This window comes from Typopeltis vanoorti, chromosome 13 (genome assembly GCF_054136105.1).
Source record: "Typopeltis vanoorti isolate ZY-2024b chromosome 13, IOZ_Tvanoo_1.0, whole genome shotgun sequence".
Classification (NCBI taxonomy): Eukaryota; Metazoa; Arthropoda; class Arachnida; order Uropygi; family Thelyphonidae; genus Typopeltis; species Typopeltis vanoorti.
In genome coordinates, this window is record NC_143561.1 from 42,905,292 (window position 1) to 42,932,874 (window position 27,583).

A 27,583-nucleotide genomic window follows, 5' to 3' on the forward strand; every position below is an offset into this window, starting at 1 on the left:
TAATGAGAACACTGTGGGCATTCATGTGCGGCAACAAGTTCATCAAAGTCAATTTTCAGCGACGATGACGATATTCTTAACAAATCCTGAAGGTGGTCATCAGGATTCGTTAAGAATATTGTACCAGTTTCCAAAAGTCAATGCCTATCTACACCCTTGACTGGAAAAAGGGATCACTTTGAAGGTAACACAACTCCAATTGAATAGTGTCATGCTGCTCTGAAATGTCGTTCATTGGGTTGTTAAATAATGTCAGTTGTGGCTGCATGTCACTGAAGTCAGAAAATAGCTTACTGAATTGCTCCAAAAGTTGGTCTAACATTGGCACAGAAAACTTGAAGTCAATGTCATGGCTCTCCTCCATCAACTCCCTGCAGGAAGGGAAATGTACTGAGTTTCCTCTGACTAGGGTAAATTTAAAAACCTTCAGTTGACTTATGAACCCATCTAGGTGTCCAACTAAATCTGAGATTGTTTGGTTATGTCGTTGTAACTTCACGTTGAGTTCATTCATGTGGTGTGTTATACCTGTTAGAAAGGCGAGTAAGCTGTTAAAATGAGGATCACATAGTTTTATGATTAGTTTTTTGTTTGTCTTCTTCTCGTGTTCCTCTAAAAACTGTTTTATTTCTTTTCTCAAAGCAAAAAACCATTTCAAACAGTTCCCTCTGCTTAGCCAACGTACTTCTGTGTATAACACCAAATCGTCATATACTGTCTCCATTTCTGTTAGAAGAGAAAGGAACTTGTGGTGTATCAAGGCCCAATTTCTGCCCTTAATTAGATTCACACACTTCACTTCATTACATCCTCTATCTCCAGAATTTTACCACACAGAGCCTCCTGATGTATAATGCAATGCAATACAGGGTGATTGATTTGGCACCATCTGTCACAATAGCTGTGAGATTGTTGATGTCACTAGTACCATTTACAACCTTTTCTGCATCATAAATGTCTTGACCTTTGGCTGTGTTATGCAATGACTCTAATGTTAGTAGCTCTTCATTAATAACAAAGTCTTTGGAAACAGTTCGAACGAAAATTAGAAGTCGAGCTGTATCTGTTATGTCAGTTGATTTATCCAGAGCCAATGAGAAGTAAGCTGAATCTGTAATAACCCCTTTTTAATTTATTTAATATGTGAGAACCTATTTCCCCTTTTTGTTACAGTTTGAATTGCCAGCGAGTTTGCTTTCAAACTCACTGGCAATTTTATCTTTCCCAAATGCACGTGCCATTTTCACAGAACAGTATTTACAAATTCAGCATCAGATAATGATTTTTTTACTTTTGCTATCTCTGCGCTTACAACAACAAACGATGCCAAGAGTGAGCTTTTTTGTATTGTTGTTGATTTAGTAAAAATAGATTTCTGAACACTAACCTTTCTCTTCAAATTACATACAATTTTAGTATGTACTTGTCCAACATATTCTTGGTATTTAGTATTATATTCCTTGTGCACAGACAATACTTGCAAACACACAAGGCACTGTGGTTTGTTTGTTGTCGTTATTGTTTATAAACAGAAATTCATTTTCCCATTTCTCCTGAAATGACCGCTTTTCTTCACAGATCTTACGTTTCTTACTCATAGTACAAAAAGGCTGAAGTAACTGACCAAGGGACATAAACTACAACAATGATACTGTTAACTGTGAAACTGAGTCTCTGAAACTGAACACTGTAACCATAGCAGAGCAAGTGACTTTCAATGATGCATTACTCTGGGGGGCATTGAAATCTACCTCTCCCACTACTACAACTCGCACAGAGAAGAAGTAGATTTTATAAATTGAGTAATCTTTTTAAAGCAATTTTGATTCTGTGTTGAGAATATAAATTGTTTACGTCATCAGAAATAATGATAACTAGTAAATCAATCTGAAAATCTGCGGTCAAAACTAATAGCTAAACCGTGACGAGGGACGCACAAAATCACGTTATGGGCCGCATGTGGCCCACGCACCTGCTGTTGGCCATGTATGATATAGATGAATAAGAGTAGAGATAGTATACACTATTGTCTTACATCTGATTTTACATCAAACTATCTCATACTTCAGTTCTAACTACATTTATGTCTTTAATATACTACTGAATCTACTGTTTATTTGACCCTTCAACTATCAGTACTGGTAATTACTCAACTCACAATACTGGTAAACAATTACATAGTGCTCTACCAAAAGCCAGTTGACGTGCAAGGGTTGGTTAATTAAAGGGTCATTTTGAAGTTCAGATAAATAGTAAATTACTGCCCATTTTGTTTCCATGGTTTCTCAGCTATTTGTCATAAAGTGAAATCTGATCGTAATGGCGTCTGTTGGGCTTGAACCTATCTCGTTCTTCTCCAAGTTTTACTTCCACAATTTTTCTTAGCCTCTTCTCAAGTATGCTTGTGTAAATTTTACTTGGAACATTTAATAGAGAAATTTTTCTATAATACTCACATTCAGTTTTATCTCCTTTTTTTATATTTTTACTAAATAATTTAAGGAAATTACAATGTAGCTTAGGATATACATTAAAATAAATTTTAATATACTTCCAGTATTTCGGCAACGTCACGTTACCATTTTCATAGGAACTTAAGAACAAGACACGTGCACGCAGGCACAACAAACAGTAAATGAGGAAGAAGCGGGAAGCTGTTCTTTCTCCTAAAGTCTTGATGGTACCCCCTAGTGGGCAATGTTGGTCTTCTTGGGCGATTGGGCTGAAGGTCTTCTGATGTAGGTTTCCCAAATTTGAGGCAATCTCATGCAGCCAAATTTGTTGAGTTTGGATTGTTTCTTAGGGCTGAGGCTGATTCCATGAAGAGCCTTTCATATTTGTATTTCCTATGGTGTATTAACGTGGCTTTCTTCCACCGTATTCTGTGGCGGGTATCCAGTGCATGGTCAGCAATGTTGCTTAAGATTAATACATTTATTCCAGTGATGCTCCAGCACCATTATCCTGTCCCTGTAGTGGTTCTCAGTAAGATCTGCAAAATACTCCTCTACTACTACCGTAATCACCTCTGATTCGAAGAAAAACGCTGACCAGCGAGGAAGAGTTTTAGTTTTGGGAAGAGATAGAAGTCAGAGAGAGCCAAATCTGGAGAATAGGGTGGCTCTTCCAACAATTCATAGTGCAGATCCCTTAATTTTCCCATTGCCAAAACACCTTTGTTGGCAGGTGCATTGTCCTGATGAAAGATGATTATTTTCTTCTGCAAACTGGGTCTTTTCTCACAAATTTTTTCATCTAGTCTGGTTAAAATATCAGAATAATATTCCCTGGTTATCGATTTATCCTTTTCAAGATAATTAATAAACAAAATGCTTTTAGCATCCCAAAACACCTTTCCTGCTATAGGAACAGACTTTGTCTTCTTTGGCGTTGAAAACAACCGGCTTCTGTCCACTGTTTTCACTGCTGTTTGAATTCGGTGTGTAATGGTGAATCCAAATCTCATTCATAGTAATAAATCGATTCACAAAATCAGTTTTATTCTTGTTAAAATGCTCCAGGCACTGTTCAGAGATTTTCAAGCGAGTGCATTTTTGATCTGCTGTAAGCAAGCGCAGCACCCATCTTGCGCAAAGCTTTTTCATTTGCAATTCTTCATGCAAAATATATCCTACACGTTCTTTTGAAATGCTTATAGTCTCGGCAATTTCATGCACTTTGATTCGCCAGTGATCCAATACCATTTTGTGCACTTGATCGATGATTTCTGCTGGTGTTACACTTCTTGGACGTCCTTCATGCGGATCATCTTCAAGGCTGGTACAGCCACACATTTAAATTAAACTCGGCAGCCCATTTTTTAATTGTTGCAAACGAAGGAGAAGAGTGCTCATAAACTTTTGTGAACTTCGAATGAATTTCTTTTGGCATTAAACCTTCTTTTACAAAGAATTTTATAACTGTGAGATACTCAGTTTTATCTATTTCGAGGGATACAGACAACACTTTTTTTTCAGGCAGCTGTATAAAACAAACTATTTGATAGAATGACTTGCAATTTCACATGGATGCTTATGGCATATGTACCAACTTAGAAAAAAAAATCTTGCTGATAGTGTTACCATCTATGGTCGAGGCTGAGAACCTTTCAAACCACCCTTGTAGGTTGAGTTCTAGATGATTTGAGTAGAGAACTCATAGTACCATCTATGAAAAGGGAAATAAAACTGAACATGAGAATTGCAGAGAAATTTCTTTATTGAATGTTCTAGGTAAGAGTTATGTAAGTATACTTGAGAAGAGGTTAAGAAAACTTGCAGAGGAACAAACTGGTTCAGGCCAAACACAGATTGTCAGGATTGTATTTTGCTGTTCTTGGGACGTTGTTAAACTTGTATATTAAAAATCAGTTACTAGAAATTTAATAGAGACATATTCGTTAGATACAGTCTGTCCAATTAAGATTAGGATGGTGGCATAGGGCTTCACATAATTTTTAAATAGTGGCTTCACATATGTAAGAGAAAACTTAATATAATTTATTACTCGTATATATTTCACTCAATATGTCATGAGCTTCTTTCAGGAAGAAGGCAGAAGCACTGGTAACAACATTTAAATTCTGTATACAAGAACAAGTCATACAGCACATGTATAATGTCATGTCTTGGTCACAGCTGCACAGTAGGAAGAAACACTATTAGAGTTCAGAGACGTGGAAATAATGTATAATTATTTAATTAATTTTAAAAGATTATAAACAATTAATGGCAAGCACTTCCCAAAACTTAGAGATAGGCATACAGTCTGTCCAAGTGAGATTAGGATAGTGGCATAGGGCTTTACGATTCAAAAAATAGATGCTCAGATTTGAAGCTATTATAGTGTAGCATCTTGGTGCAGTTCCAGTGAACTCTGTCTGGCATCAATGACATGAGAAGCAAGGCCTGAACCTTCGGATTCCAAAAATGTTATACAATCTTTTTTTTTTTAAATTCTAATAGTAGCAGAACAGCCAGTCTTCTGCTACTATTAGCTATTTTGATAGATAGCAAAGATGTAGAACAGGGTATTTGATAAACATCAGGCAAAGATAGGGGTGGTAAGAAAGATAAACAACTTTTGGCCTAGTTTGAAGGTAATATACAAATTATATCTATGAAAGGTCCTTGCAGGAGCCTTCATAGCTCAGTCTATACTGACTACGGAAGCCCTTTGGTCTCAGAGAGAGAGAGAGACAGATCTGGGTTCGATTCCTGTCAGTGATGTGAGGAACTCTTTCGACTAAAGGTGAGTTAGCCGATCTCATACAGAGGTAGAGGGTTTTTTCACCCAGAAACTTGGGTTTTTCATCCCCCAGAACAGGCAAACCAGACCCGTGAACACACATGGATTACAGTCATGAATATGTCCCAGCCATATGTCGGTCCTGAGCTAAGATAAAATGGGGGGGGGAGCACTGGTGAACTACCCTGTAAAAAAATCTCACCATGAGTTACTTAACAACTTACGGAAACGACTGAAAGGTCTTTGCTATTGTTCAGATGTTCTTTTAAGGCAGGGTATGCTGATCTTAACATGAGATTGCAATTTGGGAGAGATGACAATTATCAAATATTTTTTGTATCAAGGTCTTTGCTGTATCCTCTATAAGTAATAGAGTAAGTTTTACTTTATTTAATTCTTCTAATAGAAGAGACTCCGAAGAACAAATTGTGCATGCTCGGTGTACAAGGCTTTTGATAATACCTATTTTTGGTGGAGAATGACGATGTGAAGATATAAAGTCATATATCTGTATGACTCATTCTTGTATTCAGAATTTAAACATTACCAGTTCTTCTACCTTCTCCTCATGACATAGTGTGCAAAGTCTATATGTGTACTTCGAATTTGATTTGAGTGGTTCCATCCATTGTATGGAAACCGATGGCTACCATACAACCCATGACATCCATAATTGTATTGAAGCTGTTGTCTGTGTATGGTACAGTGTGGTTGGCTGCATTGTCTCAACGACCATACTATAACAATATGAAAGATACAGGAGCTTGACTTGCAGGCTTTATGTGTGGTGACAGTAAGCACAAATATGTAACGTACAGTTCCTCTGTGGGCAAATGAACGTTCATTTTGGAATTGGCACCAATATTCAACTAGCAAGCCACTATCCTTCTCCTGCTCCTCCAGAGCAGTGTGTCACCTTAACATCAAATGTACATAATTTTCATTTCCTGTGCGGCGTAGGAAGCAGCGGTAGCTGCTTCCTACGCCGCACCATTCAGGTGTGACGTGCGGGCACCAAATCGTCCGCAGACGACCTAGGTACTGGTCTGGGTGTCGTGCTTAGAAGAGCATCATCAAATTCCTGACATATACCCTCAAGGGGTGTACAGGATATGATAGTACTACATGAAAAATTTACATCATTACTAACTTATCTACAATTTTCCTCCAAATTAGTCTGTTACTTGTCAAGACTTCAACATTATCAGATCTTATCATAACAAGTGGCAGAGAACACTTGTTATGATAATCTTTCCTCGCCCATTCTATTTAAGTGACCATACCACCTGAGGTTAGCTCTGCTAACGCATTCCTGGATGCTCACAATGTCAAGTTCTTTCCTAATATCCTCGTTTTTAATATGGTATTGCCATTGATGCCATCTGTTCACGTCTCTAATCTTTCTCGGTAATCTCATATCTGCGGTCTCTAGTCTTTGGTCAAGTGTTTTACTTCTGACCCAACTCTCAGATCCATAAGTTAAAACTGGTTTGAACACTGTTACAAGCAAAAACATGCTGAAAAATTTAGTGCGTATCAAGGAATGTGTCGTAAAGACAAAATAGCTTAACTTAAAAAAAGTCTATCATCTCAACAAAGTTTTTTTTTAAAAAACAACAACTGAAACAGATTCTATTGTAAAAGCTAGTTATGTTGCAAACCTGGTAGCAAAAAAAATCAAAACCGTATGTTGATGGTGAGTTTATTAAGCAATGTATGGAAAGTGTGGTAGGTATAATTTGCCCTGATTAAAAAAAAAAAAAAAAAAAAAAAAAAAAAAGGGATGATTTTTCTAAAATGAGTTTGTCTCACCAGAGTATAGCCAGGCGAATTAATGAAATAGGAAAATCTATCGAAAAAGGTTTGGAGTGTTGAGCTGCTAATTTTAAATTTTATGCTTTGGCGATAGACGAAAGTACTGATGCTACTAATACAGCTCAGTTGGCAATTTTTATTAGAGGTATTGATGACGAATATAATATCACTGAAGAAATGTCTTCTTTAGTGCCATTAAAAGACGCAACTAAATCAAGAGATTTATACGAAGCAGTGAAAAATACGTTAAAGCGATTTTCTTTGTCCATTGTGAACATATCTGGTATAGTTACTGATGCTGCCCCACGATGATAGGTATAAGAGATGGACTTGTAAAATTAATAGAAGATGATGCAGTTGCTTCTCAAAATTTATGTGTGATGAAATATCGCTGCATAGTACATCAAGAAAATTTATGTGCAAAAGCTTTAAAGATGGATAACATCATGCAGATTGTCATCAAGGCTGTAAATTTCATAAGGTCCAAGGGATTGAATCATCGCCAATTCCAGGAATTCCTTAAATTTATGGATGCTGACTATGGGGACATCATTTACTTTTCAGAACTAAGATGGTTAAGTCGAGGTAAAATGTTGAAAAGATTTTATGATTTGCGAAATGAAATCAAGTCGTTTATGGAATCAAAAACAAAATTTGTGCCAGAACTTGACGATGAAAACTGGCGAACAGATTTGGCATTTTTAGTAGACTTGACCGCTCATTTAAATGAGTTAAACGTGTCTTCAAGGTGAAAACCAACTGATCAATACGATGTTTCAAACTATAACAGCATTCGAAATGAAACTGAAACTATGGCAATCTCAAATTAAGGCAAACAATTTTATGCATTTCGACATGTTGGCTAAACACAGTCCTGTGAACAACGAGAAATATGAAGCCTTGCTTTTCGATTTGATACAGGAATTTGAGAACAGGTTTCAAGATTTCCGGAAAAATCATCAATCTTTTGGTATATTTGCGACTCCATTTTCAGTCAACATAAACATATTACCTGCCAATTTTCAAATGGAATGCATAGAGCTACAATCTGACATTCAACTTAAAGAAAAATTTGAGCATGTCTCTTTAATGGACTTCTATAAGATATATCTTCCCAGAGAAAAATATCCCTCTCTTCACAATCATGCCTTATTCATATCATCACTATTATTCATATGGATATGAATATGAATAATATGCAAAGAATAAAACTAGAACCAAAATATCTGATGAGCACCTTGAGAACTCGCTGAGAATTGCAACTACTTCCATCGAACCAAATATCGAAACATTAGTATCTCAAAAACAATGTCAAACATCTCACTAATTTCATGTTGCTGCCTTGTCTTTTACTTTTATAATAAAAAATTCATGAATTAATGAAGTTTAAATTACTTAAATATGTTAACTATATATTCTACGTTTTTTTGCTCATCAGCTGTCGTTGGTGTTAGTGTATTTTATGTGTGTGGCCCAAAACAACCTCTCTTCTTCCAATGTGGCCCAGGGAAGCTAAAAGGTTGGACACCCCTGATTTAGATCATTCAATGCATCTAAAGTAAGTTGGTGATTCATAGATGAAGACTGCAGTATTTTGCTGACAAAATTCACTTTATTTAAAATATCATACCAAATCTTTGGTGCCTTTACTATCCTGGCGCCTGTGTATGTCGCACACGTTGCACATATGGCTGGTACGCCCCTGATCTCACTACCTTTCAGTCATTTTCTTCACTAGATCACAAAGTTTTTCAGTGATGTCATAATAAAACTCTTAAAATTGTTTTAGAACCATTCTCTCATTCTGCTTTGACCCATTTGTCGATTTTAAAATTGATACCTTTGAGATGTTCTCAATTGAGGAAATAGCCAAAAGTTTGCTGTAACCAAGCCTGGGTTGTAGGGAAGATGTTCCACAACTTTATTTACTGTAACAGCTATCAAGGAGGTTAGATTTAGAGTTGTGGGACATCCTTGCTTCAGTCCAGATCTGGTTCCAATAGGACTTATGTTTAATTCTTAAATTGAAGACTCATCTCAGAGTATCTATTTTGAAAATGATGAACAGATCAAAGCAGAGATAGAAAATAGTTTCTGAAGAGAGAAGAATGTTGCTACAAAAGTGTTGAAAAACATTATTAAAAAAATGTATTGAAAGTATGAAAATGAAGTAGACTTCATTTTCATACAAACTGTCTTTTATTTATATCCTTGACATCTCTTTTGGAAAGAGCACTCTCACAAGTTTTTTTGGATCATCTCTTGTATAAATGTTTATGTGTGTGTTTTTAATTTTTATTTTTTTATTATTATTTGTGGTAATGAAATTCATTGAGTCCACCAAAAGTACTGGTACATTATGATATAAAATATACAAAGCATAATCTAAATGAAATTATCTAACAACACACACACTGCTGGTTTGCAGGTGTTAACTTTTTTTATGAAGGACAAAAAAAATTAAATGTCTTAGAACGTTTTTATGTTTTTTTTTTTTTTTTAAAGGTTACACTTAGTCGGCATTCGTAGTAAAGAATTTATGCAGACATAACACACATGTTAGAATAATTACTTATCATTAAGACAGTAACATTTGATGTTTCGACCTCTGTATTGAGGTCGTCATCATCAGGAAAATGTACATATGTACAGGATACAAACTGCATGACAATACAATAAACAAAAGACATCTTACTTTTGTCTAGTGTATTGTCATGTAGCTTATATCCTATACGTATGTTTTCCTGATGATGATGATGACCTCAATACAGAGGTCGAAACATCGAATGTTACTTTCTTAATGATATTTTTCTAACACGTATGTTGTCTCCATAAATTCACCATGAAATTTTTATGTTCTCCTCCACTGTTATGTAAATTATTATGTCTGTTTATTTGGGTGAAGTCTCTTGGGCTTGAGTAATACTTGCTTGGTAAGAAAACTAGAGTTCGAGCAAATCTCCAACAATCAGGCAAATTCGTCTGAGATTGTGGGCATAAAAGCTCACAACATACCTAATTAAGATTAGGTTTAATGTTAATGAACTACTCTATACCTTGATTGTCAACCACTATAATTATACAAAGAAAATATTTCATAACTGCATATAATTTTGTTATATTATCCAAATTTAAGACAGTGCCTTAGATTTAGACTTCAGTTTAGTAATTTTTCAGTGACTCCTGCCCACGAAAGGTGTAAACCTGAAATATGTTAGTACTGTTGACATGCTTAGGTATTGGATATTATTTATCTCTTTGATGTCTAAGTGATTGGTTATATGTTTACCATACTGTCCAGTTTTTTAACTGCTTCACTTTCAAAACATAGCATATTTTCATAACATAACACAGTTTTAACAGTATTTTATTTTATGTGATTCCCACCTACCAAATATTGTTAACCTTTAATACATTATTACCATGGGTGGGCCAAAGTTTTTTTTATTTAATTTCAAATTTATTACAAAATCTGAAAACTTGCTCTAGAAATCAAACATGGAACTTTTGCAAGCCACTTAATCTCCAGTAGTCTCAACACTGAGAAATCAAATTTATCTCCCATCTAATGACAATCACAACTATCCAAGCCTGTGAGATTTGAATGTGCATCCTGTTAGGTGGAGAATGGTTATATAACTGCCTAGCTAGTGATACCATCAAATGCTTCTTCACAAATTGGCTGTTCCCTTCCCCCCCCCCCTCCCACTCTTATTTTTTTAGGTGATGAAATTGTATTGAAATCTTAACTTTCATAAAACTCTAATTTTACATCACACTTTGCAAAAGCATAGCAAACCAATTAATGCAGCTAGTGTGCCATACTAATCAAAATTGCATTAATTGAAAATGTTATTTGGTCCAAAAAGAGTAGCATACAAAATTGGTTCTGTAATCTTCAAAATGTAAAGTAAATTTTTAAAAATGTGTTTTTTAAAATTTCAGTTGCTCCTGCTTGATTCTCATTTTTGCAACATTTTCTTTCACTGTTCAAAAAGAGCTTAATGCTTTTATGGTTGTCTTACTGAGCAGAATTAACTTTTGATTACAATATTTGATCCACATAGATAGGATACTTCATCTCAGCTATTGCAGTGCTTGCAGTCCAACCATTATCATTTATTCCAAAGTCTCGACCAATTTTTAACTTGCTATCACTATTTTTATTTTTTTTTTATTACAAATATTTTTTTTGAAATAATCAACTTTCACCATCTTTTAATCACTGTCATACATACATATTTCACTATTTTATTTTCTACTCTGAGGTTTATGTTCTAAGTAATACTCTCATTAAATGTGGACAAAAGGAAGAAGGTGAATGAGGGGTATCACATAAGGTTAGTGATATATGTACAGCAATGACAAGAAATAATATGAAAAGACATACTCACACTAAGTCATTCAGAGCACACTGATTTCTTGTAATTGTGCATGTTTCATTTGAAAATTTCAGTTTGCATATCATACAGTATTGTGCTCTGAGCAGAAAATCATGCTTAAATTAAAAACTTGACCTGTATTATTTAAAATATAGGGTCGGATTATAAACTAAACTGAAAATTGCTTTGATCAAAATCATATTAATCAGATGATTGCCATATTTACAGAATGCTTTTTTCTTATTGCATTTGACACAGTGGCATGCTTTTTTTTTTTTTTATAGATTGGAACTCATACAAACATTGTCACTTTTAACTTAAGGTCTGAAAATAACTTTATTATTTTCAGATTTTATTAGTATAGTAAATGGCCAGATTTTTTATCTGTTAGGAATCCTGTTTTACTGATTATTCATTGGGTATTTTCATGGTATGTAAATTTAAAATGGTTGTTAAAATAAGGAAAGAAAAATCTCACCTTAGGTTTGGATATTTATAGCAGTCACAAGCATTATGTTAAACACTTAATTCCAGAAACTTTTTTTTTTCTTCTTTTTAACAGAAAAATGCTACTGATGATGGAGTGTTCACGGTCTTCACTGGAAAAAATGATATAAACAAAGTAAATGTTATTGATACATGGAATGGAAATAGGTAATGTGTGGTGGTTATTTATATAGAAATTTCAGTATTTTTTGAAAGTGCAACATTAAGTGATAATTCATTTAATAGAACGATGGAATATATTTCTAACCTGTATTGTATTGATTGCGCTGATACTCAACTTATGTTCGTCTTTAACTAGTGTGTGTGTGTGTGTGTGTGTGTGTGTGTGTGTGTGTGTGTGTGTGTGTAGAGAGAGAGAGGAGGGGAGAAGGTGCAGCAAATTACTTTTTTTTTTCGATGGCATAAAATGGTAAAAAAAATTACAAAAGGTATTTTTCTATAATCAGAAATATCCATTCTTATTTTGTAAAAATATGAAGTATTATTTTAGATATAAACAAATATAACTTTAAAAAAAAGCAACATAAAAAAAGATGTTTTGCATCACAGTTCTGTTAATTAGTTGACCATTAATTAGTAAATATTTGCATGTCACCCCCATGGTACTATAGGTACACCACTGATTTTCTGTCACCTTTGGTTACAGATCCATCATGGATTTAGCTGTTTTGTTGGACCAATGGAGGTCACGTAATAATGATTCATTAGAGTATACCTTTGACCCACTAATTATACTTCTTCCCTATCTCCAAAACTATAATAAAATTAGTTTAATCCTTTATCCAAGTGTAAGCAAACAAAGTTTGTGCCTGAAGTATCTTCAGGACTGAGGCAACTCGGAGTAAAGGTGGACAAAGCTCTCATCACTACTTGTCTTAGTATCTCCCATAATGCAAAGCACATCTCCTTGCGGACATGTATGATGCTATGCATTAAGGCAGTGTTTCTCAAACTTCAGATATCTGCGTACCCCTTCTTAAATTTTCATTATTACCAAGAACTCTAGTTAATTAAAAATAAATAAATAAATTTAATTAATTAATTTAAAATATTAATTAAAATTAAATATCTATTTTATTTGAATTTATATGTTCATGTAAACAAAAAATATGATTTATTTTTAAATTTTGGTTCTCTAGAGATGTCAGACGATACACTCTTTATCAATTTCATTTGATCCAGATGCAATATCGATGTTTTCTTGTTGCTTACAGCTACTTGTATTTGCTATATTGCTCTCTTTTGGGGATTTTATAAATCCAATCTTTAACTAATGATCCATACGTAAAAATTTGAAAGCTAAAAAAAAATACTGTATTTACTCGAATATAACTCTTTTTTCCCAAAATTAAAGCTAAAAAATCGTGTTGCGAGATATGTGCGGGAATTTTCGGAAACTAAAGTTTTCAGGAAAAAAATGAAAACAATGCGACTTACCAAGAAGCTCCTACTCGCTATCACTGCTTTTGGCATCGAAAACAGTTTCTTTGTGTGATTTTAAGAGGAACCTGCGGCATAGTAAATTAATTAATAAAGAAACACATAAAAAAACACAGTGATATCTTTAATTAGTAAAAGGATAAATATTTCGTACTGAAATTAATAGTACATCTTCAGTGTATGTTAGAGTAATAGGAATCGAATACAAGTAAAACGTTTGGTGGATCACCTATTAAAATACAATTGTTACCACATGCTAGGAAATAATAGAAATTAATAAATTTAATCTATTAAGATAAATGATTTTTTACATAAGATAAAAGTCTCCCAGATCTTAGAGAGACAGACAGACAGTCATTTCTATTTAAATTCAGTCGGTGTAAGATAGTTTCAAAACTATCTTGAAAGTTTTTTGAATATGTCATCCACTCAGGTTATTTCAGTTGACTAAACAAAATCTACAAATTGAAGGTACTGCCATGGGTAGCCCTCTGTCTTCACCTTTGGCAAACTACTATTTGAAACAATTCGAAGATAATTTGTTCTCATCCATTCATCCTCAACCATCTCTTTGGTACCATTACGTCTGATGTTTTTGCTGTTTGGCCACACACTGAAGATGAACTTTCCATTTTTCTACAATGGATGAATAACCTTCACCTACACAAGAAGACTAGAACATCTTTGGTACCTTATCTACAAGCGTCTTTCGAAAACCCACTTTTACTGGCAGATACATTCACAAAAAATCTGCGCACTGTACGTCTCAAAAATTTGGCATTCTTAAATCTCTAATTCATAGAGCACATAAAGATTGCTCTTCCCCAATAATCTTACAACAAGAACTTTCCATCATTAAAAAGTTAATGGAATCAAATGATTACAATCCCAATCAAATCCAACAGATACTTGACTCTTATGTTCCAATACCTACAGCTTCTTCAACAGTCTGCAGAGTTCCTATTCTGTACATTCCAGGAATCTCAGAACCTATGATTCCAACATATATTCCTATCAACAAAATTTCTTCTTTATTAACTTCTGCAAAGGATAAACTGTCTTTGCTATCTTTGGCTGGCATTTACCCAATACCTTGAGAATGTGATGTCTCTTATTGGCCAAACTGGCCATTCTTTGGAAAAAAGAATAAAAGAACATCAATATTATATTGATTATAACAAACCTCTGAAGTCTGGTCTGGCGCAGCACAGTATTGGCTCTACTCATAGTGTCAAGTGAGATAAAGCTGTTCTCCTCCATAGATGTAGATTCAAATATGAATGCTTAATCAAAGAAAGTTGTGAAATTATCTTACACCGACTGAATTTAAATAGAAATGATTGTCTGTCTCTTTCTCAAAGATCTGGGAGACTTTTATCTTATGTAAAAAAACCATTTATCTTAATAGATTAAATTTGTTCATTTCTATTATTTCCTAGTATGCGGTAAGAATTGTATTTTAATAGGTGATCCACTGAACGTTTTACTTATATTCCTATTACTGTAACAGACACTGAAGATGCACTATTAATTTTAGCAAGAAATATTTGTCCTTTTATTAATTAAAGATATCACTGTGGTTTTTTACGTGTTTCTTTATTAATTAGTTTCTTTGTGTGTGCATCGTCAAAGTCATCTACCCAAATAACATCATCTTCTTTCCCATTATTTCGAGCAAGAATTACCAGTAATTTACAAGACTTGAGATACGTAGAGCAGCAAAGAACTGCATATGATTAGTGCAGTATTAACAAAATATCGCGCGAACCAAAGACAAATTAGCATTTCAACAGTTGAGTTGAAATGCTAATTACCTTCAACCAAATTCCATAATATCTGAAACACGTATATTTCTTAATTTTAACGCGTAAACGACGGGGGTGGTGTCAAGCAAAACCATACGTTCCTCCGGCAACATATGGCTTTGCTTGGTCTATACATCAGTTTCTGTTGGAGAAGGGATGTGATTCATTAGTTAGTACCGTTTTATACCGGTTGTCTCTAATTGCATTGTTTGTTGAAAAATATAATGACTCCTTTAATTATGCATAACCGAAAATTGCCACATACCCCCTAACGACCTTTCTCATACCCTAGGGGGTACGCGTACCACACTTTGAGAAACACTGCATTAAGGGAAGGGCCACTACCCAGACTGGTTTCATCCTTTATTGAGGTCTCGTCAGTGGGAGCCAGCCCCAGAGGTGTCAATACTAAGGTGGAAGCAATAGAGAGGTCATATTTATCTATACAAATTGCCCAAAGGTGTCTTTCTCTAAATCTAAACATCTTAATCCATAATTTAATAATAGGTGAAACACCTTTTGGCAACTCATATAGGTAAATATGATCTTTCTATTGCTTCCACCTTAGTATCACCACCTCTGGTCTGGCTCCCACTGACGAGACCTCAATAAAGGTTGAAACCGGTCTGGGTAGTGGCCCTTCTGTTAATGCAGGATCATACATCTCCACAAGGAGATGTGGAGATACTAAGACAAGTAGTGATAAGAGCTTGGTTCACCTTTACTGCGAGTTTCCTCAGTCCTGAAGATACTTCAGGCACACACTTTGTTTGCTTACACTTGGATAAAGGATTAAACTAAATTTATTATAGTCTAACCAAGTGGAAAAAACTTCCAACTATCTCTAAAACACCATGCACTTCTAGAAACTTAAATATTAAATGTGAATTAAGTGGTTGAATGAAATGCATTAGTATAAATGATAGCGTAAGTGGATATATACTTTTATGTACTCTTGACACACACAACCACTGTAAACTGTTCATTTCTCAGAATCCTTAGCTAGAGTTAAATCAAAATAAGCTAAGAATCGCTCAAAATCAAGAGATCACCAATATTAATTCTTCGATGCCATTTATTGCCCAATCATCACCAACAACTGTATTTCTTTGTCTGTAAATTGTGTGTGTTCTGAAGGCCGATTTGTTTCTGATGGCGGGATGAAAATCCTGAGTTTCCAGCAGGGGGAAACCCTGCTAGCTCCGTATGACATCAGCTAACTCACCTTCAATTGAAAAAGTCCATTTAAAGATTCCTCTCATCATGATGACAAGAATAGTTGAATTTTCCAATTATATTCCAATGGAAAGATGGGCTTATATTATAGCATATTAAGTTACTACCTCAATGTGTTTTGAGATATAGTGAGAACTGAGTAGCAGAAGTTATTCTACATTAAAACAAGTAAGGAAAAGATTGCAGACAGTCATAATTCACCCAGAAAATGTTTGGTTTAGGTTTCCCCTCCAGTGCACCACAAGATGTACTTATTACTCCTATTTCCCAAGCTCCACAGACCACATTTCCTTAATCTTTCCTCATTCACAGCATCCCAGTCCTGAGACAGTCTTAGTTATTTGCCTCTGCTCTGTCTCCATTTCCTTATTGTCAATATAGCCAGGTGACCAACTGTGTGCATGAAATTCCTTGCCATTTTATGAGATGATGATAATTCCTGCCTGTGAGAGTTCTTCTGAGGGTTCTTTATATTATTGCAGCCATTTTTTGGTTAACCCATACATTTTGCAATGTGTGTCCCATAGCAGAAGTGCATAATTTTACACTTGTCAACATTGAAGTGCCATCGCCATTCTTCAACCTAAAGCCAAACCTTTTTAAATCCTCTTGCAACATCGTATAGGAACTTTTTGACATTGCTGTTCAACACACTAGTCATATACTATTATAAAATGTACTAAGTTACTGAAGCAAGGCTTCAGTAACTTAGTACATTTTATAATGTACTAAGCCTGTACTGCTCTCTTGAAAGATTTTCAACTCTCCCTTAAGCCTGTACTGCTCTCTTGAAAGATTTTCATTATCATCAATCCAGGTTTGTATTCTTTCTCTAACACCTTAGTTGGACACCATTGACTTGGATTCTCCCTTATGCAATAATAAATTTAGTTTAATCCTTTATCCAAATGTAAGTAAACAAAGTTTCAGGACTGAGGCAACTTGTGGTAAAGGTGGACCAAACTCTCATCACTACTTGTCTTAGTATCCCCCATAATGCAAAGCACATCTCTGTGACATGTATAATGCTATGCATTAAGGGAAGGGCCACTACCCAGACCAGTTTCGACCTTTATTGAGGTCTCGTCAGTGGGAGTCTGACCCAGAGGTGGTGATACTAAGGTGAAAGCAATGGAGAAGTCATATTTACCTATACGAGTTGCCCAAAGGTGTCTCACCTTATTATTAAATTACTCTGGATTTAGAGAAAGATGTTGGAAGTTTTTCCCACTTGGTTAGATTATAATAAATTTCGTTTAATCCTTTATCCAAGTGTAAGCAAACAAAGTTTGCGCCTGAAATATCTTCAGGACTGAGGCAACTCATGCTAACCAAGTGGAAAAAACTTCCAACATCTTTCTCTAAATCCAGAGTAATTTAATAATAAGGTGAGACACCTTTAGGCAACTCATATAGGTAAATATGACTTCTCCATTGCTTTCACCTTAGTATCACCACCTCTGGATCTGGCTCCCACTGACGAGACCTCAATAAAGGTTGAAACTGGTCTGGGTAGTGACCCTTTCCTTAATGCATAGCATTATACATGTCCGCAAGGAGATGTGCTTTGCATTATGAGAGATACTAAGACAAGTAGTGATGAGAGCTTGGTCCACCTTTACCACGAGATGCCTCAGTCCTGAAGATACTTCAGGCGCAAACTTTGTTTGCTTACACTTGGATAACGGATTAAACTAAATTTATTATAGTCTAACCAAGTGGGGAAAAACTTCCATCTCCCTTATGCAGTGGCACTATTTTTCCTTCCTTTCGCTCTTCTAGGAATCTTCTTGTTGCTTGACTTTGTTGAACAACCAAGTCAAAGGCACTTCCAGCTCTGTTGTAGATTCCTGTAATATACCTAGTGATTCCCCATCCAGTCCTGCAGCCTGGCCTCATTAACATCAAGGTTACTTGATATTCTAAATACTTCTCATTCCTGAAATGTCAATCCTATGTTCTCCTTGTTGTTATTCCATGCTGCTCCTATCCCCCCCCCCCTTTCCGCACACACTACATCTTCAGCAGATGTGACCTGTGTTCTATTTCCAGCAACCAAAGTCAGTCTTCCATATTTACTCTTTTCTTTACTGGTGACATAACTGTAGAATTCTCTGGGGGGGGGGGAGAGGGTTGCTTCAGCCAATCTCCTCTGAGATGTTAAATAGATTTAATGAATTTTCAGATTTCATAAGTCCTTGGTTTCTGCTGAGAGATCTATTGAATGGATAACTGTAATAGATTCTTTTATGGAGTAAAGGTATTTTCTAAATACTGGAATGGCAGAAATATCCACCTGTTGTATGATTAGTATTTTGGTATGGTGGGCTAGACCAGATCTTTCTTTTCTTTTATGCTCAACATCTCCAACACGTTCCTTCTTTCTTACCTCAAGCTACAATAGTCTCCTGAGTATAAACTCCCAGATGTCTGTAAAAGGGGGGGGGGGTCCTTTTAGGAGACCTGAGAAGGCTGCAAATGATTGAATCACTTGAAAGTCACTCTGATGTTATGATCTTTTGGAAAGAGAAGCGGTCCTAATGGATAGATTGCCAATGTATGCCAACTGAATCTCTACACTGGATGTCCTGATGATGGAGAGAGAGAGGAGTGGTTTGAAAATAAAATCTTGTCAACTGTTTTTTTGGAATAATGATTAAGACCAAATAAATTACATAGGACCCACATTTATATCTTAAGTTCATTTTGTAAAACTGAACATGTTAGATTCTTGAGGGTGTGGATGATGCCTAGTTTTTGAGAAGAATAGCTAAGATATGAAGCATGAAATCCAGGCGACTGTCATATTGAGGATTTTGTGGTATTCTGCAGGACTGTATTAGGTCATTGTTAATGACAGATACATTTACATCTCTGTCTTCTTGATCAAGGAACTGGAGAAAAGATGCCAGTAGTTATTGAAGTCCCCAAGGAAGATGTCTTACTGTTTGGATATATTGACTGCAGAAAATAGAGCTTGAGAGAGAGATGGTAGAAGAGATCAGAATAGTTATTGGAATTTGGAGAGCTATAGAGACAGGAAATAAATGTTGTGTGGTTTGATTAGAAAAATATTGAGGTAAAGCATATTGGATAGTGAGAATTCAAGGTTCTTTTGCATTCTCTGAGATGAGATGTCTGTTTTGATTAATGCATATACGTTGTCCTCGCTGAAGGAATTGTGAAAGGTGTGGTTTTGGGCAGCTGAAGTTCCTTTAACAATAATAAGAGGTGCTAAGCCCAAAAGTTCACACATTCAACCATTAAAAAAAAAAAAAAAACTATCCTAACTACAAGTTTTTACCAGCCTCTTTGAAGTAGTCTCCTTGGGCATGTATATGGTGATCAGTTTTTTTTTTTGGTCATGATTTCTTGCATTCCTGGAATCCCTCAAGTGTGATTGTTGAGCACCTCCTGCGATTCTGGCTGGATCTTTTCATTCATGTCAAATCAAAACAACATCCTTTTAGCAGAATTTCATCTTGAGGAACAGGAAAAAAGTTGCTGGGGACAAGATCAGGCCAATATGGGAGTATGCAGAATGACTGTCATGTTTATTTTTTTATTATTATTATTTTATTTTTTTTAAGCCAGGAACTGTCGAACGAGTGATGTATGGAGAACCCAGTCATTGTTCTTCCACTTGTCTGGACATGTGCGATAAATGCTCTCCCTTAGCTGCTTCAAAATCTTGCAGTAAAAATTATTGTTGACATTTTGACCAATAGAGAGGAAGGAATTCCTTGTGAACAGTGCCCAGGATGTTAAATAATAATAATAATAAAAAAAATACATTTATCAACATTGACTTGATATTGCTGTGAACTTGGCATGCTTTTTTCAGCCATGGTGAGTTTTGCAATGTTTCCTTAAGCATTCACTGGATTTCTGCAAGTTTTTTTAGGTTGAAACAAAATTTTATGCAGATTCTTTGCTTCTTAAAATCTTCAATTTCAGTTGGAGAAGAAATTTAGTGAACCAATAAAACACGATGTTACAAAAATGCACATAACCCAAGAATACAGCTTCTCAGCTTGCTGGCTGTTGGTATAGTGATTCACAAAAGGTACTGCTTGTCCCTTATAGCAATGGAAGGCCATACTACAACTGGTTTTTGCACATACTATTTAAATTCTTGGACTTTTCGTAGCCCTGTAAGTCTGGTTTTGACGATAATTGACACATTGTTTATATTGCTGTCTAGGCTGTGAATGTTGGCTAAATGGAAACTTTTTTTTTGTAAGAATTATTAATGTTTATAGGATTTTTTGATTGAGTTTTTGGAATTTTTTTGGTTTGATTTTTATTGCTTCTTTGTTTTTGCAGGAGATTTTTTGTTATCTGCAGTAAAATCATATTTCACTCAGTTATGTTTAGTTGTGTATGGGGAAGAGACCAAGTAGGGGCATACAGTAGTAGATGAAAGACTTAGACATACTGCCCACATAGAGGGAACTGATTCCCCATCCACACCTAACTTCTACAGTTCCCTACGGCTACTTGCAGCGTAAATAGCAGCAGGATTTTTCATTAGCTGATTGGGAAGCCTCCAAATTCATTACTATCACATTTTGTTCCATGTATTATCTAGTGGCTGGTCTGCAGAACTGTTACTGCTATCCTTAAATGGTGGAGGGTCTGGATCCTTACAGTGTATTGCCATGTCCTTACAAGGTATCACTCACATTGCATATGGGAAGAACCTTTGCTATGAAGACCAAATATGACAATAAACCACTTCAAGCCTATAATAAGCAAAGTAGTGTTTCACAGGGTGAGGAGACATCTATCACTTAGTCCATTTTAGCATTTGCTCCATCTAGAAAGGTATACCTTTTGCAGAAGCAGCTATACTTGTTGGATACCAGTGTTTCTTTTCTGCAAACAGGCTACACCATGGGAAGGTGGGGTTGACTTGACTGTGTGAAGCTGTATATTATGCACCGACAGTCCTTTAGTAGCCCAACTATTTCTATCTGTAATTTCTATCTAAATATAAAATGTGATTGTGAGTGTATCAGCTTCCTTATACTATCTTAGAAGTCTTCCAGTCTTCACTTTAGTATTAAATAGTAAGGTGATATGACCTTACTAAGTATTTCCATCCATTGTAAGATACTCATACACAAAGTTAACTTTAATCACAAGAGTTTTCAGCTCTATTTGTTGACATTTAAATACAACACAAGTGGTATAATAAATTTAAAAAAAGAAAAACTAATCGGCAGATGTCAATATTTTTTCTGTATGCACATCACAGTAAATATTTTAATTGAATGAATTTTTGCTTATTATTATGTGCTCAATTAAAATACAATTTTTAAATTTATAATAGCCACCTTACATTCTGGAATGGAGATAGGTGCAATATGATTAATGGATCAAGTAAGTTACAAGAAATTATTGAAATATTTTAAGAGGAACTTTTATGGATACAGAACATTTGTTATAGATATTAAATCAAGCTTATATTTATCAGTCTTGAGAAATTTAATGAATGCAGTTAACTCTCACTATAGCAATCTCTTAGGGATCATAGGAATAGTTGTTATAGTGGATAATTTGCTGTCTTAAATTTCCTTTAGAATAATGAACATTTGGGGTATGGCCTAAACTTTTCAGTGGTTTATGATATTTGCTGTAGTGAGAGTCAGCTGTTTTCACTATTTTCTTCCATTCCCTTCTGTTTATGCCATCCATCCACGCTAAAATAAATAGTTTAAATATGACTAGGGAACATGGCATCATCTGACACAACAGCTGAAGATTGTGCAAATGTTCAGAGAGTGTGTGAAAATGATAGTGAGGAAAAAGAGTTTGATTGGCAATAAAGTGGGCGATAATTTATACGATGCTAAAAAAAAAAAAAAACAGTAAAATGAATGATAAAGTGAACAATAATTATGTTGAAAAACTAGAGTTCAATTAACAGTAGGGTGGAGAGTGGGTTGACTGTGAAGAGTTGCATTGGATAAAATAGCAAGAGTGAGTGATGAAAAAAAGAAGCAAAATTTGAAACCTGAGTTGGTGAAGATGAAGCAGATGCAGAGTGAGATGAAGAGAATTGTAGATATTTGCTAAGAGAAGATCTTGTTTTAGCAACTTTCTCACATTCTATAGCAATGACACCATTGAACTAGACAAGGGTATCATTGCTTTTTTTTCAAAATTGAAAAGTACCATGATACTTTTCAATTTTGCTAAGGCTTTTGACAGACTACAGCATGGTAGACTGTTGCATTAATTGGAGAATATGGTTTTATAGAATAGAACCATATTCTCCAATTAATGCAACAGTCTACCATGCTGTTATAAAATACAACAGTCTACTATGTTTGTGTTATAGAATATTAGCATGACTGACTGACAGATATCAAAAAGTGGTATATGGGGGCTGTGAGTCTGCAAGATTTAAGGTAACTAGTAGTGTACCACAAGGATCAGTGCTTGGGCCACTGTTATTCAATCTGTACATTAATCATATTTGGGATATTGGGAAGGATATACAAGCGACATACAGCTATTTGCTGATGATGCAAAGATAGGTAGGGTAATCAGGAATGCTGCTGATATGCAGTACTTGCAGAATGATTTGAATAAGCTGGAATTGTGGGCATGGGAAAATGGATGTCAGTAAATGCAAAGTCATTCACTTCAGCGTGATTATATATGCAATGTTGTATTATATTGGTGGGATTATGCCAGAAGAAATTGATGAGGCTAGGGATCTTGGAGTGTTAGTAGATAGGAAGTTGAAGTTCAGGGACCATGTAGCAAAGATTGCAAATACAACTCAAAAGATAATTGCAATGCTGAACGAACGTTCATATGTAAAGATAAGAATGTCATATTGCTTTTTTACAAGACCTCTATAAGACTTCATTTGAACTATTGTGTGCAGGTCTGATCTCTTGGTTTCTGTTGTGATTCTGATATATTGGAGAAAGTGCAAAGGAGAGTTAAAAATTATATCAGGATTAGGGAATACTGATTATGAAGACAGACTGAGAATTTGTAGATTGCAGACACTAGCAAACAGGAGAATGAGTGGGGGGGGTGATGTGATTGAGACTTACAAATGTTCAGAAAGGGTCATACAGGATTTCAATTGATGAAATTTTTCAATTTATGGAGGGTGGGGAAAGGACAAGAGAACGAATTCCTTGGAAGCTGAGAATGAATGCTGCCAAGAAGGGGGAGTGAGGGCTAGATTTTTCCATTATAGGGTGGTGCATGTTGTCATTGGATGTTGTTAGTGCAAGCAGTGTGAATGAATTCAAGAATAAGTATGATAGCTGGTGCTTGTAGTATATGGCCTCCCTTGATCATTTCCTTATTCCCTGGAGGTCTCTTTAAAGGTCAGAAGATTAAATAAGGTAGTTGGAAGTTTATTTTGCACTTGGTTAGACTATAATAAATTTAGTTTAATCCTTTATCCAATTGTAAGCAAACAAAGTTTGTGCCTGAAAATATCTTCAGGACTGAGGTAAGGTGGTGCAACACCAGGAAACTCAGAACAAAGGTGGACCAAGCGCTCATCACCCCTTGTCTTGGATAAAGGATTAAACTAAATTTATTATAGTCTAACCAAGTGCAAAATAAACTTCCAACATCTTTCTCTAAATCCAGAGTAATTCAATAATAAGGTGGTACACCTGTTGGCAACTTGTATAGGTAAATATGACCTCTCCTATTGCTTCTGTCTTGGTATCTCCACGTTTGGGTCTGCCTCCCATTGACGAGACCTCAGTAAAGGGCGAAACCAGTCTGGGCAGTGGCCCTTCCCTTAATGCATAGCAGTATACATGTCCGCAAGGAGATGTGCTTTGCATTATGGGAGATACTGAGACAAGGAGTGATGAGATCTTGGTCCACCTTTGCTCTGAGTTGCACCACCTTACCTCAGTCCTGAAGATATTTTCAGTGCAAACTTTGTTTTCTTACACTTGGATAAAGGATTAAACTAAATTTATTAAATAAGAGTGTGAAATGGATGAATGAAGAGATTAAGCATACAGTACAGAGAAAAGGGCATTATGGAGGCAACAAAAGAGGAGTGCTAATAATCATTTACATGAGGAATACAAAGAACGGACAAGGAATATGACTCAGTTAGTGAGGTGACAGTAAAGGTAGCAAAAGTTCAGTAAGAGCAGTAGTTAGCTGATGAAGCCAAAAAGAAAAAATTCCTAGGAAGTTCTTTCTTTGCTGTAGTCAGCAAAAATAAGAATGATCATGGTAGGATGGCATTGATTGGAGAAAATAATATAAGAACAAATGCTGGAGAGGATATAGTTGAAATATTTAATGAGCAGTTCATAAAGATTTTTCATCCTTGGGAATGCGACATCATAGAAAGTTTGTGAGAGCAGTGGATGACGAGGAGAAACTGATTGTGAGTGAGGAAAAGGTATATGGGGATTTAAGCAAACTTGATGTTATGAAGGCTGTGAGACTTGATGATATATCACCATGTATTTTGAAGGAATGTGTCAGGAAGTTGACATCTACCTTGACATATTTGTTTAATGAGTCTTACATTGGGTCACGTTCCATAAAGGAGTTGACAATTCAAGCATCAAATTATAGATCACTTTGTGTGTCAGGTGTTGGAAAAGCTGGTAGGAATCAGGATCTAGAATTGGGTTGACAACAATGGTATTATCTTTAATAGCATGGATTTGCTAAAGAGATGTCATGTATGAGTAATCGACTTACTTATTACAATAAGATGACAACAGCATTGGGTGTGGAATATGGATATACAGTAGTATACTTGACTTTGCAAAGGCTTTGATAGATTACCGCATGATAAGTCAAACTAGAATAGATGGGTAATAATAAATTTAGTTTAATCCTTTATCCAAGTGTGTGCAAACAAAGTTTGCGCCTGAAAGTATCTTCAGGACTGGGGTAAAGTGGTACAACACCAGGCAACTCCTTGCAAAGGTGGAGCAAGCTACCAACACCCCTATCTCAGTATCTCCCATAATGCAAAACACATCTCCTTGCGGATATGTATAATGTTATGCATTAAGGGAAGGGCCACTACACAGACTAGTTTCGACCTTTATTGAGGTTCTCTTCAGTGGGAGCTAGGCCCAAGTGGAGATATCAAGGCAAAAGCATTAACAAGGTCATCTCCTCCTATAGGAGCTGCCAAACGGTGTGCCACCTTTTTATTAAATTACTCTGGATTTAGAGAAAGATGTTGAAAGTTTATTTTTCACTTGGTCAGACTATAATAAATTTAGTTTAATCCTTTATCCAAGTGTGTGCAAACAAAGTTTGCACCTGAAAGTATCTTTAGGATACTGAGATAGGACCAGGCAACTACTTGCTACACCTTTGCAAGTAGTTGCCTGGTGTTGTACCACTTTACCCCAGTCCTGAAGACAGCTCCTATAGGAGGAGATGACCTTTCCAATGCTTCTGCCTTGGTATCTCTACTTGGGCCTGGCTCCCACTGAAGAGACCTCAATAAAGGTCGAAACTAGTCTGGGTAGTGGCTCTTCCCTTAATGCATAACATTATACATATCCACAAGGAGATGTGTTTTGCGTTATGGGAGATACTGAGATAGGAGTGTTGATAGCTTGCTCCACCTTTGCAAGGAGTTGCCCGGTGTTGTACCACTTTACCTCAGTCCTGAAGATACTTTCAGGCACAAACTTTGTTTGCACACACTTGGATAAAGGATTAAACTAAATTTATTATAGTCTGACCAAGTGAAAAATAAACTTTCAACATAGAATAGATGGGGTTAAATATTAAACTAGTGCATTGGATTGGAGATTGGCTATCTGATACGTATCAACAAGTTTGTGTATGGGGGAGCAATATCTCAGAAGAGGACAGTCACTAGTAGTGTGCCTCAGGGGTCTGTTTTAGGGCCATTGCTGTTTAACCTGTATGTTAATGGTATTGGGGAAAATTTGAATGCGGATATGCAGATGATGCATAGTTGGAACAAACTATGAGGAATAGAGCAGATCTTGTACCCTTACAAGAAGGCTTGAATAGACCGAGTGAATGGGCATGGGAGTGGAGATACCAGTTCACTATTGCAAAATGTAAGATTTTAAAATTTGGAAAACAAAGATGGGAGGTAGCATTTACTCTTGGTGGGGATATATTGTTGGAATTGGAGGAAATAAAAGATCTTGGGGTGATGATGGAAAGGGATCTGAAATTTAGAGAACACATTGCCAAAATTGTGAGGACAACACAACGAATTCTGACAATGATGCGGAGGACACTGACTTGTAGAAGTAAGGAAATTCTGGTTCTATTGTATAAGGCTCTGATTAGGCCACATATAGACTACTGTACACAGATTTGGTTCTGGTGATTTCAAAAGGATAAAGAGATGTTGGAAAGGGTCTAGAGGCAATTGACCAAAATAGTTTATGATCTCTGGAATGTTGAATATGAAGAAAGGTGGAGACAATGCAGTTTGCAGAGTCTAGTGCAGTGTTTCTCAAACTTTTTTCGACTACGGAACACTTCGCCAATCCTGAAATTTTCACAGAACACCTTGGTTATTTTGTAATGTATAAATTAATAATTAATTGGTAATTTAGCTGATTTTTATTATTAATCAATAATTAATTAATAATTAATAATTAATTAAACCATCATTAAATTAATTTGTGCTGACAAATTAATTTAAAAATGACAAATTCCAGAACTTCTTGCGGAACACCAGTGTTCCGGGGAAACAGCAGTTAAGAACCACTGGTCTAGTGGATAGGAGAAGGAGGGGTGATATGCTAGAAACATACAAGTTAGTGAGGGCTGTTTATAGGATTAAAGTTGAAGAGGTTTCTCATAAAAGGGTGGGAGATTGGGGAGCATAACAAGAGGTAATTCCTGGAAGCTGAAGCTCATGCAGGTTTTTTGCATGGAGTGTTGTGAATGATTGGAATGTGCATTGCCTGAGAGCATGGTGTCTGCAGAGAATTTGAATGTGTTTAAGGCACAGTATGATGAGCTGCATGTATGGTAAAAGGGACCTAGGTGAGTCTGTGGCTCTATGGGTCTTAGGATGATGATGATAATAATGTTGCTTTCTAAGTATGTGAAGCTCCTATCCTCTTCCAGCACATGTCCATTGATCTTTATTTGCTTCATTATCTTCTCTCTGAATAT

At 35.7% G+C, this 27,583-nt stretch overlaps 1 protein-coding gene across 2 annotated transcripts in view; it reads left to right on the plus strand.

Annotated features, from left to right (window-relative positions):
• The window catches only part of LOC150100092 (scavenger receptor class B member 1-like), a 219,697-nt gene that overhangs the window by 77,813 nt on the left and 114,301 nt on the right, over positions 1-27,583 (plus strand). For both annotated transcript variants that reach the window (XM_090402417.1, XM_090402418.1), the window contains exons 7-8: positions 12,007-12,098; positions 21,768-21,817. In XM_090402417.1, the coding sequence (XP_090258543.1) occupies positions 12,007-12,098; positions 21,768-21,817 (142 nt within the window). The remainder of the gene's footprint in view (positions 1-12,006; positions 12,099-21,767; positions 21,818-27,583) is intronic.